The sequence below is a fragment of the Rhinopithecus roxellana genome, chromosome 14, assembly GCF_007565055.1.
Source record: "Rhinopithecus roxellana isolate Shanxi Qingling chromosome 14, ASM756505v1, whole genome shotgun sequence".
Lineage (NCBI taxonomy): Eukaryota > Metazoa > Chordata > Mammalia > Primates > Cercopithecidae > Rhinopithecus > Rhinopithecus roxellana.
Window position 1 is genome coordinate 18045848 of NC_044562.1, and position 16610 is coordinate 18062457.

A 16610-nucleotide genomic window follows, 5' to 3' on the forward strand; every position below is an offset into this window, starting at 1 on the left:
GGAACAAGCGAAAGATGCCTACTCTCTCCACTTCTATTCAGCATTGTACTAGAGGCTCTAGCCAGGGCAATTAGGCAAGGCAAGAAAATAAAGGATAGCTAGATGGAAAAGGAAGTAAAATGATCCCTATTCACAGATGACACAGTCTTGTTACACACAGAATCCTAAGCAATCCACACCAAAACAAAACAAAACAAAAAAACCCAAACAAATCCAAAACCCACAACAAACAAAAAACTCTTTGAGCTAATAAATTCAGTAAGGTTGTAGGATACAAGATCAATATTCTAAAATCAATTGCATTTCTATACATTAGCACATCTGATTGTTAGGGAACAATCAGAAAATCGAATTAACAAAATGCAAAATAGATTATTGACCTTAATTATTGATTTTAATTAACAAGATAAAAATGATTATTTATTTATTTATTTGAGATGGAGTCTCACTCTGTCACCCAGGTTGGAATGTAGTGGTGTGATCTTGGCTCACTGCAATGTCTGCATCCCGGGTTCAAGCGATTCTCCTGCCTCAGCCTCCAGAGTAGCTGAGATTACAGGCACACACCATGACGCCCAGCTAATTTTTACATTTTTAGTAGAGATGGGGTTTCACCGTGTTGGCCAGTCTGGTCTCAAATGCCTGACCTCAGGTGATCCGCCCACCTGGGGCTCCCAAAGTGCTGAGATTACAGGCGTGAGCCACTGCACCTAGCCAATAAAAATTTTTTAAATTGGTTTCTAATTCCACATTGCAACTAACTTTTAATAAACTATTACCGGTCTGATTTTAAAGTAATACTGAGCAAAAATATCTACCTGAAAAGGCTTTGAAAATACTTCACCCCTTTCCAACTACACAGGTGTGTGAGGCTAGATTTTCTTTATGTCCTTCAATCAAAACAACATATGACAACAGATAGAGTCCAGATCAAACTGTGTTTTTCTGATCCAGACATTAAAGAGATTGGAAAAAAAAAAACAAACCAAAAACCCACAATGCTACTCTTTTTAAAATTTTGTTTTGAAAAATAATTTTTTCATAAGAATATCTTATTAATATTAATGTGATAGATTATTGCCATTTTAAGTTATTTAATATTTTAATATTTAACATTTTATCAGATTAAAGTTCTCATTTAGAAAATTTTGATAGACAAAATACTCATAAACTCTTCAGAATCTTCAGTAATTTTTAAGAATGTAAATGGATCCTGAAATCAAAAATTTGAGAATGGTTACTTCAAACCTTACATAAACCTGTATGTTTTTCTTTCCTATGTATAACATGTTTAATAACTAAAACTTAAATGAAAAAATTAAAATCTTAAAAGAAAACCTAGGAGACTACATGTAAAATTTAGGGCTAGGGAAGACTTTAACCAGGACAGGAAACCCAGGAGCTATAAAAGAAAAGCCAATATATTTAACTTTTTTTTTTTTTTTTTTAGATGGAGTCTCGCTCTGCCCAGGCTGGAGTGCAGTGGCATGATGTTGGCTCACTGCAACCTCCACCTCCTGGGTTCAAGCCATTCTTATGCCTCAGACTCCTGAGTAGCTGGGATTACAGGTGCGTACCACCATGCCCAGCTGATTTTTGTATTTTTAGTAGAGACAGGGTTTCACCATGTTGGTCAGGGTGGTCTCGAACTCCTGGCCTCAGGTGAGATGCCCACTTCAGCCTCTCAAATTGCTGGAATTCAGGCATGAGCCACCACACCCTGCCTCAATCTTTAACTTAAAAAAATGTTTTCAAAAGATTTGTGGCCAAAGAGATTAGAAAAATATATCTTTAAAACATTTGTAATGATGGTGAAAAGGGTTTGGAAAGAAGCACAGCTGAAAAAAACAGAAAGGATATGAAATTGGAAATGTACAATGTAGCAAATTCAAATCCAGATTGGCAAAAAATTAAAAAAAAAAATAGAGTAACAGCACCTATTGCTAGTGGAGATGGAGGGAAGAGGCTCCTTCATGCTCTCCTAGTGAAATCTGAATTATTAACAGCCTTTGAAAAGAGCAATCTGGAAAAATCTATTATAAAAAAATACATTTTGATCCAGCAGCAAAAGCCCATATAAATAAAAGCTCTGGTAAATAAGGATATTTTTACAAAGATTTCAACTACAGCATTGTTTGAAGTAATAAAAATCTAGAAAATTATACATTCATAGCATTAAAAAGTATCAAGTTGCTACACTGCCTAACTCAGAAGGACTTTCAAGAAACATTAACAAGAGAAAAAGGTGTAGAAGTATGTGTGTTCCTATCTCCATGTTATCTCATTTTGAAAAACAAATACTGACAAAAGTATATACGGATCTGTGTATAGTACACACCTCCGTGTACTCTGCCTGTGCATCTTTTAAGTACGAAAGCATGTGCACATACTAGATCATTAACATGGGTTTCTTGGGGGGGTTTGATGTGAGTGCAGTGGAGGGGCAAAGGATAACGCTTATGCTTGTGCTGTCTCCCCTAGAGGATGCCACCCTTGCTGACCACACCCTTCCCTTCCTCAACCAATCTCACTTCCTCTTCACCCCAGGCCAGCCATCTCCCAGTATTCCCGGAGTACTTGGAATTTCTGCAGCACTTCCTGTGTCTATCACCTTTATGAACCTATAATCCGTATTTATTTTCTGTTACTTGCTGTTTTGTATTCATGTGTATCTCACAAGAAGGCAGTATAGGGCAGTGGTTAGGAACATGGACAACTGAGTCAGACTACCTGGATTTGAATCCCAGCCCCGTAAGTTACTATTAGCTGTGTGAACTTGGCAAGTGACCTATTTCCTCTCTGTCTCCTCATCTGTGAAAAGTGAATAAAATAGCACCTACTACAGGGCTGCTGAGAAAAGGAGATGACTGAATACCCATAAGGTGCCTAGAACAGAGCCTGGCACCCGGCAATGCCAGCAGGCGGGAGCTGCTGTTGTCAGAATCACTGTGATCTTCCCTATCTAGGCTGGAAACTCTTGGAGGTATTTTAAACCACAGATACTCTTTTAGATTTCTTTTGCATCCCCTCCCCATTAGTTCCTACAATAGTGTTATTTCGAGGCCCTCAAATATTTGCTGAGTAAATATATGAGCAACTCTTAGATTTGAGCACTTTGTACAGAAGGAAATTGCTGAGCATATGATTGTCACTTACATGGCAGCCAGCAAGTAAATGTCCATGGCTGACCTCACCTGGCACTTAAACCTATTTTGTCAAGAAAGGAGAATATTTGTCTTAAAACCAGTCTTCTAGACTAGCACAGAAAGGCCTTGCATTTCTACTTAATGAAGCCATACAAGGAAACTGGCTGTGATATATAGTAAGGAAACCTGAGTCACTGGGGGTGAGAACAATGGAACCAGGCTCCTAAGCTTAGTGATTTACCATCAGCCCTTTTGTAACATATTACGTCTGTTTCATATACAATAAATGCATCAGGTAACACATTTCTCCAAAGCGCTAAATGAGACGCATTTGAAGCCTTAAATAACAGCTGTCACTGTCCATTCCCTGGGGTGTATTGTCCAAGCTGATCTGATGATGGTTTTGTTTCTCTGGAGGTTTCAATGGGTCTGGGGCCTTGTGGGCCAAGAAAGTGTAAGTGGTTTAGAAAACAATGAAAACACCATCTTTTCGATGTCATCTGCAGACTCTTCCTGCCTTGAATGTTCAAGCTCTCCCTCTAGGCTGGAGCTATCCCATCAGCATTTTAACATGCTCAGGTTTCTCTCATCTTAAAACAAACAAAAATGCACCCCTCAGCCACTGTTGCTCTTTTGTGCACAGCCCGACTGCGGGAGGAGCAGCATACACTTATTAAGCCATTTCCTCACTTCCCACCTGCTCCTCAATCCATTCATTAGGCTTTTGCTCCATCAACCCACAAAAATGCACAGCAACTGACTTCCACGCCACTAAACCCCATGTCCTGTTCTCACTTCTCTCTCTTGAGGAGCCTCAGAGCCTCTCTGCATTTCTCACCCGAACTTCCTTATTCCTATTCCCAGCTTGCAGTTTATAACGTCAGCAAAGAGGGCGTAAATGTCCACGCCTTTCTGCTACATAGGCACACGTATAATCCATAGCCATGTGCGCTTATACATTTGCCTCTTCCGAAATTATTGGTCAAATTACTTTATGATTTCCTTTTTTTATTTGACATTATATCCTAGACAGTCTGTAAATCAGAACGTGCATTTCTAGCTCTATCTTTATTTTTTTTAAATTTTAGTATATAAATGTATGTATATTCAGACATAACTTTGTTAGGTTAGCAAGTTAGATCAAGTCATTACAAATTACAGAGAAAAACTAGACTTTGCATCGGGGGTTCTCTTGAGAGTTTCCAGTGGGGCAGGGATAGTAGTGGTGGAAGCTGTGAGTGTATAGATTTCAGCTCAATGTGATTTAGAGTGAGCATAATTTACCCTGGTCTCAGGCCCCATCCCACTAGAGCCACTTTTTTTTTTTGAGATGGGGTCTTATTTTGTTGCCCTGGCTGGAGTGCACTGGCAGGATCTTAGCTCACTGCAGCCTCCGCCTCCCAAGTTCAAGTGATTCTCATGCCTCAGCTTCCCCAGTAGCTGGGATTACAAGCGCACGCCACCATGTAACCAGCTAATTTTTGTATTTTTAGTAGAGATGGGGTTTCACCATGTTGGCCTGGCTGGTCTCTAACTCCTGGCCTCAAGTGATCCGCCCACCTCGGCCTCCCAAAGTGCTGGGATTGCAGGTGTGAGCCACTGTGCCTGGCCCCATTAGAACCATTTTATCTTTAGAGTCGCTAAGCAGCTAACTGAAAAGAGTGGTTTCATTTTCTGTGTTTTGGGTCTAAATATTAAATGAAAGAACATTCACAATGCTAAGCAAGATAAGGTATGACTCCAACACCTTGCAAATAATTTTGCTGTCTCCTTCAGAGCTGTCACCTTGGGAAGTGATAATCACATTCCAACAACAGTGCTACTTCTCAAAGGATTCTTGGAAATTTTCTTTTAGCCTAAGATCTGTCACTCTCTTTTTTCCCTCCAACTTTGACAGATAGTTATAAACGTAATGCTTGCCTCCGGTGAAAGCTGAGTAAAATCCAGGACAAGCCTGGCTGTGCCTGGACTGCCCCTGCTGACACCGGCGAGGCGCAGTGAGGCCTACCCGGGAGAAGGAGCCCCCATCTGCTGCCATCTGGTTCATCACAGAGTCCCATTTGGCCCAAACGACAGATCCTTTCCTTATAATTTTCCAACTAAGCCTCTTCTAGGAATCTTCTGAAAATTCTAGTTATCACAAGTATTTTCAAACATCAACCTCTTAAAAGAGTAGTGAAAGTCCAGAAAATTACAAGACTTCTGTGTTTGTTCATTTATAGTAGACAATTGCTTTCACAAGGAAATTTCCAAAAGTTGAGTTCTCATCATTAACTAGAACAGTTGAACCAAATGAATTTTCCCTTATAAGATAAAAACAGGATTCATAGCAAAAACAAAGCAAAACGAAAAACCAAAGCAAACCAGAAAACCCAAAGGGATGACACAAGAAGGGAAAAAAACAGATCTGGAGAGGAACTTCTGGACACAATGAAAAAAGTTGTTAAAAACAAATAATTAAACATTAATTTAAACTATCATTTAGAATGATATTGAAGGGCCAGGCACAAAGGAGGTGTGACTCATTATAATCAAAAGAAGGCCACCTGAGTCCGGGAACTGCCCAGGGGCTGGCAAACAGTGGCCCATGTGTCAGGTGCCTGCTTTCGTATGCCCGCTAGCTAAGAATGATTTTTGTGTTTTAAAATATTTGAAAAAAGATTTAATGACATAAAAAAAAATTGTATGAAATTCAAATTTTCTGTGTCCATAGTTTTACAGGAACACGGCCACGTCCGGCCACTTATGTACTGCTGACAGCCACTGCGTTACAATGGCAGAACTGAGTGGCTGGAACAGGGACTGTGTGGCCTGCAAGTCCTAAAATAGTTCCTATCTTTTTCTTTACAGAAAGCGTCTGCTGACTTCTGTTCTAAACCCAATTTTACCACCATATCAACTCTTTGTGTGAGCTCAAGCTGGTGTTTTTCCCTCTGGCTCCACCTATGTAAACAAAGGGGCCTGGAGAAGATGATAGGGGCCAGGACCCCTATCTGGAGGTCAAGCTCTGCACTGCGGGACAAGGCAGGAAAAGCCAGCAGGAGCACGCGCCCGTTGATGCCACCTGCAGCCCATGAAGAAAACGGCAGGCACAGAGGCCGCCTGCTGAGGAAGCATCTCCCAGCAGATCTCAGCACATCCTCTCTAGCGGGCGCTCTTAAATACCTCTTTCCCAACCGATGCCATCAGTGATCAAAAACCTGGCTTTTACACATTTCAGAAACGGACAGGCCATGACTCCAAACAAAAAAACATCGTCTGACATCCACTTTTTCAGTGAATGCTCCCCCCAAAAATAGATGAAAATGTCCCAGTATTCACTGCAGGAGTAACTGCTCCCCGCAAATGAAGGCAGCCAGATCAAGTATGACCAGAGGGGACAATAGGTCTTTTCCTTCTAGGTCTCTGAAGGAAAACCATGTAAAATCTTGTCATCTGAAAATCCAACTACAGTCCCCGAGTCACCATTCTTTACATCATTTCAGAGACTCACATACATTAACTTCTAAACCTTCATGCTCTAAAACACAAGTAAGTAGATTTTTCACAGCTGAGGAAACACAAATCAAAAGAATGCAAATAACAGAGAAAACTGGTCAGTTCCGTTAGCTCTGAACTAAACCCAGGACCCCTCAAGCCAGAGACTCTCACCAGGCACCTACGCGCCCAGCACTCCCACTGCTGAGGAAGACAGGCCAAGGCTCGTGCCCCTTCAGAGCAAAAGCTCACGCAGAAGAATGGTCATTGTTCAGCTTCCCATGAAATCCGAATGGCGGGCAATGCTGCGTCTCTGCTGTGAACCCAGTGAGTGTGGGAGTCTTCAAACATGGCCACTGGGCTGTCCACATGAGACCCCAAGTGAGACCTGAACCACCACCCAGTTGAGCTTTAGCCAACCCCCAGAATTGTGAGAAACAGTGTAGCAGGAATGAAAAATCTCCATTTCTGGACTAACTTGTCAAGGCAGGAAAGAGAGAATAGCTTGGTAAGAGTTTTCTATGTGGTGTCAAGAACCTCCAACTTACTTCATCATCTTCATCTTCATCATCATCAGATTCAAGAACACCATCTGGTAGCTCTTCTATAAAGAAAAAAAGAATCAATGAATAATGGATAAACAGTGGGAGTACTGGTCCACGGAATCTGTCAGCCTCTGCAGAGACATAAACATCTTTTTTTTTTTTTTTTTTTTTTTTTGAGACAGAGTCTCGCTCTGTCGCCCAGGCTGGAGTGCAGTGGCTGGATCTCAGCTCACTGCAAGCTCCGCCTCCCAGGTTTACGCCATTCTCCTGCCTCAGCCTCCCGAGTAGCTGGGACTACAGGCGCCCACCACCTCGCCCGGCTAGTTTTTGTGTGTGTGTGTTTTTTTTAGTAGAGACGGGGTTTCACCGTGTTAGTCAGGATGGTCTCGATCTCCTGACCTCATGATCTGCCCGTCTTGGCCTCCCAAAGTGCTGGGATTACAGGCTTGAGCCACCGCGCCCGGCCGGCGACATAAACATCTTAATGAGAATGAGGTTACATTAAAGTCATCATGCTCCTAATCATCCTAATCACAACCATTTCAGTCATTGTCTGATATCATCTTAAGCAATTTTAAAGAGTAAATCTCTCCATTTTTACCAGAACACAGTTATAGTAGCATGGGAAAAATTAAAAGCCAGAATATAATTTTAGGGGAATTTAAGGGAACGAAAGTATATAAATATTTATATATAGGCATCATGCTAGATCCTGCCATACCCGTTATTTCACTTAATCCTTACAAATATTTTGTTGACTATTATCCCCCATTTTACAGAGAGACACAGAGAGGACAGAGACTTCTTGGTCTCACTTCCAGTAAGTGGCAGACAGCTGAGATTCAAACCGAGTCTATTTCTAAACTCCATGATTTTTCCATGGGCAGTATGGGTGGTGGTCATGGCAGGCAAGGTTCCTGAAGGCTCTGTGCTCCATTGGAGGGTCTTTTTAAGAGTTTACAAAAGAGCAGTAAGTTGGTAGCACAATGGAGTTACAGAAAGAAAGATCCCCTGCTTCCTCCTCTGTAGAATAAGGATCGTATCAGTCACTTCTCAGGGTTGGGGAGGACTGCACAATACACCACAAGGGAAGCGCCTGGCCTAGGGCCAGGTACGAAGCAGGCTCTACAGAGGTGCTGGTACTTTCTCCTCCATGAAGTCTTCCCTGATCCTCTTGCTCAGCAGCCATCTCTTCCTCCCCTGAACACACTCAGCGTTTTATCTAGAACTCCTGACAATTCACGCCACTTCTGGAAGATTGCTGCTTACTAATGAGTGAATGCCTGCTGACTTGTCTCTCACCCACTGCACTGGACTATGAGTCCCTGGGGACAGAGCAGCTGACTTACTCCTCCCTCTATCCCTACTACATCTTTCTTATTATCACTTGTTTCTTGAACAAATGACACGAAGGTAAAGAAAGCCTGAAAGAAGAAAGGAAGTCAAATGGGAAGTAGGAGAAAAGAAGGAACCAAAGGCCATACTTGAGGAGAGCACCCAGCTTGTAAAGGTGGCCAGCAGGATGCATCCACATTTGATCAAACATCAAACCATTCCCAGGAAGGAAGATGTAGAAACCCATGTTCTCAACCCAACGCTCATTCTAAAGGGAAGGACTCCACTGACTTCACTGGACCGAGGCCAGCGGGACACCAAAATGTGCCCCTGCTCACTGAGGCCTGCAGGCCCCACAGGTCGTAGCATTGTTGTGGAATGCCATTTAGTCTAGAAAGCTACGTTCCAGGCATGAAGATGTGATGCCACTCTGTTTTCTGGCTGAAGTTTAATGACTAACTTCCCTATCCACGAACAGCATATACCATTCCACTTTCAGGAAGTGCTGCTGTACTCATCAGTTATAAACCGCTCATTTTCGAAAACAGAAATGCCTTTTTTAAGACTCTTGACTATTTTGTAAGGCCAGATAGCCCAGCCACGCTTCTCTTTCTCTGCCTCCCCGTGCCCAGCTCCCCTTCTCCTGACCCCATAACCTCTTGGCCTGCTGGCTCAGACTCATCCCACTACCCAGAATAATCCTGTCCTGAGAAGTGAAGTGCCTTATAGACCTCAGCACCTCTCTGGGACGACTGTCTCCCATCCTGTTCCCTGGGTTGGTGCACACTCCACAAGGTGCCCACACTCTGATAACTAACGCGCATGGGGCTAGAATGGCATCATTCCTTTCCCGGGGGCTCTGCCTTGCTCCTGCCCAGTGACATGGCTGGTGCCTGTTTTCTCTCTGGCGCTGGCTCCCCTCACTGAGGGCTGGCATTGTGGTCCAGGCCCAAGCCTGGGGACAAATCTCCCTGCTGTTGCTGTTGCCGCTCACTCTGTGTTGTCAATGTCACCAGCCGGAATTTTCCTTTAGGCTTTGCCAGAATGGTCCTTCCCCACCTGTGGGGTTAGGTCACTAAAATATACTTGAATTTTAATGCTTGAAGACCTTAAAACTTTACTGGAAAAATTGTGCTAGAAGACCGAGATTGGACTTGGACGTGTGAAAACCCACAGAGATGTTTTCAAGTTTATTAAAATAGAACAAGGAAACCAATACTCTAAATAAAGATGGTGGCAATGCCATTTCACACATCTTAAGAACTGGTACGCTAGCAACAATTTGCACTCTGCTATTGATTTCCACTTGAGGATGAAGACAGGATGGAGGCTCTCCTCCTGGGTTTCACTTTGATTTGATGCTGGTGATGGATGTCCCGAGGTAGTTGTGTGTCTGGTCTTCCACCTGAATGTTCAATCACTATCAAATTTTGTTTCAAAGTGGTGGGCTCCTGCTGCTGTCCTATGGATACAGAATAACTTAGGTGCTTGAGATAGAAAGAGAAATACTTTAGGCCCTCTTTATTTTATTTTATTTTTTTTGAGACGGAGTCTCGCTCTGTCGCCCAGGCTGGAGTGCAGTGGCTGGATCTCAGCTCACTGCAAGCTCCGCCTCCCGGGTTTACGCCATTCTCCTGCCTCAGCCTCCCAAGTAGCTGGGATTACAAGCGCCCGCCACCTCGCCCGGCTAGTTTTTTGTATTTTTTAGTAGAGACGGGGTTTCACCGTGTTAGCCAGGATGGTCTCGATCTCCTGACCTTGTGATCCGCCCGTCTCGGCCTCCCAAAGTGCTGGGATTACAGGCTTGAGCCACCGCGCCCGGCCGCCCTCTTTATTTAAACAATAACTTACTGAACTAAATAGGTATTTCCCAAGCCTTCCAGAACACCCAGGGTTATAAAGCTTTAGCTCTGCCCAAGACAATTTCTTCCAGAGACATCCCTTACAAAAGTATAAACTGTCCCCTTATCCCACTCTAGCAGACTGGTCCAAGGGCCAGGCTTATGAAAGAGAAAAAAGATGTTTCTTGGGCCAGAGAGTAAAAGGGGCCCACCTCTTGCTTCTTGGCTGCCAGGAAGGAGGGAAGACAAGGAGACAGATGTATCTCAGTGGACTAAAACACACAGGTGGCCTTGAAGAAGATTCTCAGCCTGAACGCAGAGAACTCCTGGCCTGGGAGGGCTGGGCACAGCTGATGACTATGGCACAGAGGTGCAACAATCCTTCGCCCCTACACTGTGGCCTACCCAGAGAAGGCGGGAGAGCAACCTCAGGTAGGACTGAGGTTCAGGTTTTATTTTATTCTTTTTCAATATGCCAGAATGAGGGTTGAGAGTCAGAAATAAAGTTACTGCAGAAAATAAAGTTCTAATTTTTGCCCACCTGAATTTGGGATGAATTATAGCTGTTCCATAAAACCCAAAGAAGAGATATTTAATGCAAATGCGCACCCAGCCTTAAAAGGACAAAGGTTTCAAAGCTCCCTGGCTGCTCTCCTCAGCTGCCTCCTTTTCATCGGAAGCCCCTCGGACATCCTCGTTTCTGCGACCCAGGCAATGATGCTCTGCCTTGGCTGCACATGGGACCCCCACTGGGAGCTTGAAATCCCCTCCCTGAGAGGTTCTGATTTAATTTATGTGGGGTACTGTCTTAAAAGATTTAAACATCCCCCCCGGTGACCGCCCTGTACAGCCAGACCGAACCCCGAGCTAGAAGAAAGGCCACCTGGGGGCTTTTGGCCTTGGCCGAGCAGCTGACTCGAGACTCACTCTTCACTTTCTGCTCATGTGCGGAAGGGATTCATGCATGTGACTTGCCGTGATGTGGACTGATGGGTGTCAGGGAAGGGCATGGAGAGAGACTCGGTGACAAACCTGGCCCTGGATTCCAGCAGTGCTTGGCACCTCTGGCAGGAGAACAATGTCAGGAGTCCACAGAAAGAGCCAAAGAACTTTCCCCATGACCTCTGCCCCATCCCAGGCTTCCTGGCCTTCCTCTCTCCTGCTTACTATGGGATGTGGGTTGTTACGGTAATGGAGGAGACTGGATAGAGAGAGGATCACGTTGCCTCCTTCCACACTGCAGTTGGCAGCATCAGTGTTTCCGGAGTGAATGAATAAAAGTGGGAAAATGATGAAGTTTCCTACAGTAGCATTTGCTTTCATTATCAAACCCCTGGACCCTGGGGAAGCCACCTTAATAGTGAGTCACGATTTAGGAGGGGAAAGGGAGAGGCCACATAAAGAGAACTTACAAGGTTAGGGAAGGGTTTCTGTAATTGCTTTTAAGTTTTTTTTTGTTGACTATATGCCTAGAGTATGATAAGAGATTGTTAATCTTTGGACAATCTGGCCTTGACTACTTGGCTGAACCTTTTTTTTTTTTTTTTTTTTTTGAGATGGAGTTTCGCTCTGTCCCCCAGGCTGGAGTGCATGGTGCAATCTCGGCTCACTACAACCTCCACCTCCCAGGTTCGAGCGATTCTCCTGCCTCAGCCTCCTGAGTAGCTGGGATTACAGGCATGCGCCACCATGCCTGGCTAATTTTGTATTTTTAGTAAAGATGGGGTCTCACCACGTTGGTAAGGCTGGTCTTGAACTCCTGGCCTCAGATGATCTTCCTGCCTCGGCCTCTCAAAGTGCTGGGATTACAGGTGTGAGCCACCGCGTCTGGCCTACCTGGCTGAACTTCTGTCTATGGGTTCACTTGGGTCTCCCCACCTCCCTAAAGGCCTTTTTTTTTTTTGAGATGGAGTCTCACTTTGTCACACAGGCAGGAGTGCAATGGTGCAATCTCAACTCACTGCAACTTCTGCCTCCTGGGTTCAAGCAATTCTCCTGTTTCAGCCTCCCGAGTAGCTGGGACTACAAGCCAAGTCACCACACCTGGCTAATTTTTGTATTTTTAGTAGAGACGGGGTTTCAACATGTTGGCCAGGCTGATCTTGAACTCCTGACCTCATGATCCGCCCACCTAGGCCTCCCAAAGTGCTGGGATTACAAGCATGAGCCATCGTGCCCGGCCTCCTAAAGGCCTCTTGAATGAAATGCCATGTGTCTTTCTGGCAAATGTGAACAATGCAAAAGACAGATCAAAGATTCTTCCATCAAACTGACCGGAATTAAGCTGCTTGATGATGAATTCTATCTGGCGGATCATTTCAGCGTTGCCTTCTTTGATGAAGCAGCGTAGGATGTCTTCCATTCCCTAGAAGTATTGGCGAGAGTAACAGTTAACATTTCAGTGCTTTGGGGGAAACTACGTTGCAATGAGGTCATCTCATCTAATCCAAAACGTACTATTTTGGGGAGAGGAAGAGGATATCTTGGGTGGGGGATGAAGAAGAGGAGAGAGATGTGTTTATGAGATAGATACAAAAATTCAGCTCTCCCAGCAGGGCAGGACCAAGGCAGTCATTGGTTGGTAACTATCTCTTTGGCAAGACAAACCTGGCCAGGTGTCCAACTGGTTCCACAAGGGCAGAAGGAAAAATCCTTGGCTTATATTAAACATTTTTTTTGTCCTTTTTATAATTCATAGTGAAATAATTTTCTTCTTATTGACTCTCTGGCTGGATTATAACACATTTAACAACAACAACAACAACAAACTATTGTAAAATTGTACTGCACAACATTGCCTTAAGTTTTGGCAATATGTTGGTCTGGGGGCTCAGTTTTTTTCCTGTGTTTTCCCTAAATTTATAAACTGTCTTCTGGATTTTAGGGCCAAATATGATCATTGAGAAGTGAAACCATATGCTTAGAGAAGTAAATGAACAAATAGAACCTCTCTTTAAACAGATTTCATTCTTTTTCTATTAAAAGAATTATAAAGTCACTACACTATACATTGTTTATAATAATACCCTGACAACAGAATTCTCAATATTGGGTAAAAGAATTCCAGGGAAAAGTAGGGATGAGATACTGACTTAAGCACGTTGTCTAATTCCTCTCCCTCCTCTTCCCTGGCAGGATTTGAATGAGTCTGTACAGCTTGAGCTTATGAGGCCTCTAACCGCTGTGAGGGGAAAGTGCTTCTAGTAATGACCTCAAAACAGAGGAAGTGGAGTCCAGAAGTACTGCCAGAGAAATGGATCTAGTGGCATGTGAGCCCCTGATCAAACTGTGCCTGAACATTTTGCTGGACTTTTCAGTTACATGAGCCAATAAGTTCCCTTTTTATGTAGGCCAGTTTGGAATCAATAGCTCTAACTGAATCAAAGAAATGCCAAGTGCAGCTTTGAACTTGCTGAGTTCTTGTCATCCAAAGCAGAGCATTACCTTCTAGAAGTTAAATCAGTATTGTAATTGCAATTAGTTCCCCCATGAATTTAATGTGTGACCTCACTCAAATCACTTAACTTCATCTAGCCTGTTTCTTCGACTATAAAAATGAGGATAACAATTTGAGTTGACTTGAAATTTTTAAAAGACAAAGTATATAATTGGGTGTTGGTATGCAGATACACACATTTGTCAAGATGCGCTAAACTCCCCCATGTAAGGCCTGTGCTTTTCACTGTTTGTAAATTATACCTGAAGAAATAGCCTCTAGTCCAATGGCTGGCACAGAATGGATGCTTGATAAATGGTCAAGATTGTGCTTGCTGTGTCCAGTAGGGGTTCGTGGCTCAGGAGAAAGATCTGGTAGCTGAAGCAAAGGGAAGAAACAAGGTTCCCCAGTGTGGCAGTGAGAGAAGAGCAGAGGGTGAGGACAGAACCTGAGGGAACAGTAACACTGAGCTGGGAGGCAGAGATGGGGAAGCTCACAGAGGCGGAGGGGACAGTCTGGAAGTGAGGAAGAACTCTGGAAAGCTGTCCGTGAGTTGAGGGACCAGCAGTGCCCAGGCTCCTGTAGGACCATTTGCACATCTGGCCAGGCTTGTCGTACCAGAGAGACAGTTACCAACCAATGACTGCCTTGGCCCTGCACTGCTGCAAGAGCTGAACTGTATATCTCACAAATGTGTCTCTCCCCTCTTCTCCACCCCCCACTCAATATCAGGGCCACAGGAAGGAGAAAGTTATCATGCAAAAGCAGTGTGATAAGCCCCTTTAAAAAATTTTTACTTATTTATTTATTTTTTGAGATGGAGTCTTGCTCTACTACCCAGGCTGGAGGATAGTGACATGATCTTGGATCACAGCAACCTCCAACTCCAGGGTTCAAGTGACTCTCCTAACTTAGCCTCCCAAGTAGCTGGGACTACAAGCATGTGCCACCATGCCTGGTTAATTTTTGTGTTTTTAGTAGAGACGGGGGTCTCGCCATATTGACCAGGCTGGTCTTGAACTCCTGACCTCAGGTGATCTGCCCACCTTGGCCTCCCAAAGTGCTGGATTACAGGTGTGGGCCACCACGCCTGGTGATAAGCCCTTTAAGTGGCAAAGATCAGAAGCGCCACTGGCTATCTCAGGAATGTCAATGTCTGAGCATTTTTACCAGTGGAGTGAGGCCATCATTCACTCAGGGTCTATCTTTTCTTACCAGATGTTACTTCTGCAAGATTATCTGCTCATTATTTGGTCATATATTTCAAGATCTTTGTTTGTTTGTTTTTGAGACAGACAGGATCTCACTTTGTTGCCCAGGCTGGAGTGTAGTGGTGTGATGGCAACTCATAGCCTCAACCTCCCTGGCTCAAGCGATCCTCCCACCTCGGCTTCTGGAGTGGCTGGGACTACAGGTGTGCACCACCATGCCTGGCTAATTTTTTAAAAATTATCGGTGAGACAGAGAATGCCCAGGCTGGTCTCAAAACTCCTGGCCTCAAGTGATCCTCCTGCCTTGGCCTCTCAAAGTGCTGGGATTACAGGCATGAGCCACCATGCCCAACCAGACCTTTTTATTGTCATTTACTCTCTTTCATGTATCTCTAGCGTAGTTATTACTTGGGGGCCGTGGGGGGGAACTCCTCTGTAATGAAGAATTGAAGCTGTCTTGTTTTTAGAGACAGTCTCACTATGTTACCCAGGCTGGAGTGCAGTGCCACAATCTCAGCTCACTGCAATCTCCGCCTCCCAGGTTCAAGTAATTCTTGTGCTTCAGTATCCCGAGTAGCTGGGATTACAGGTGTGCACCACCACGCCTGGCTAATTTTAAAAAAATTATTGGTAAGACAGGGAATGCCCAGGTTGGTCTCAAAACTCCTGCCCTCAAGTGATCCTCCTGTCTTAGCCTCTCAAAGTGCTGGGATTACAGGCATGAGCCACCATGCCCAACCAGACCTTTTCATTCTTATTTACTCTCTTTCATGTATCTCTAGCGTAGTTATCACTTGTGGGGGTTGGGGGGAGGGAACTCTGTAATGAAGAATTGAAGCTTTCTTTGTTTCAGAGACAGAGTCTCACTATGTCGCCCAGGCTGGAGTGCAGTGCCACAACCCCAGCTCACTGCAACCTCCGCCTCCCAGGTTCAAGTAATTCTTGTGCCTCAGCCTCCCGAGTAGCTGGGATTACAGGTGTGCACCACCATGCCTAGCTAATTTTTGTATTTTTAGTAGAGATGGATTTTCTCCATGTTGGCCAGTCTGGTCTTCAAGACCGGTTCAACTCGTGACTTCAAGTGATCCACATGCCTCAGCCTCCAAAAGTGCTGGGATTATAGGCATGGGCCACTGTACCTTTCTTAATAGCAAATTCTCCAGTGAGAAATATCTTTTTTTTTTTTTGGAGACAGGGTTTTACTCTGTTGTCCAGGCTAGAGCGTAGTGATGTGATCACAGCTCACTGCTGCCTCAACCTCCTGCACTCAATTGATTCTCCTGCCTCAGCCTCCCAAGTGGCTGGGACTACAGGCATGCGCCACCACACCTGGCTAATTTTTGCATTTTTTTGTGGAGATGGGGTTTCACCATGTCACCTAGGCTGGGCTTGAACTCCTGGGCTCAAGCAGTCTTCTTACCTCAGCCTCCTAAAGTGGTGGGATTACAGGTGTGAGTTGTGTGCCCAGTCAAAATATCACATATTTTTAAAAAATCACATACATTAGGTAATATTTAATCTAAGTTATAGAAAGAAGTCATAAAACGACCGCATCTCATCCTAAAAGTAATAACTTGTCATTTCAGATAATTTAGGTCAAGTAACAACGCCCAGGTAGA

At 44.2% G+C, this 16610-nt stretch overlaps 1 protein-coding gene across 4 annotated transcripts in view; it reads right to left on the reverse strand.

The window, feature by feature from the left end:
• The window catches only part of ARMC9 (armadillo repeat containing 9), a 188728-nt gene that overhangs the window by 78252 nt on the left and 93866 nt on the right, over positions 1-16610 (reverse strand). For all 4 annotated transcript variants that reach the window (XM_010362003.2, XM_030916894.1, XM_030916895.1 and 1 more), the window contains exons 18-19: positions 12619-12709; positions 7172-7227 (exon numbers count right to left, since the gene is read on the reverse strand). In XM_010362003.2, coding sequence (XP_010360305.2) covers positions 7172-7227; positions 12619-12709 — 147 coding nt within the window. The remainder of the gene's footprint in view (positions 1-7171; positions 7228-12618; positions 12710-16610) is intronic.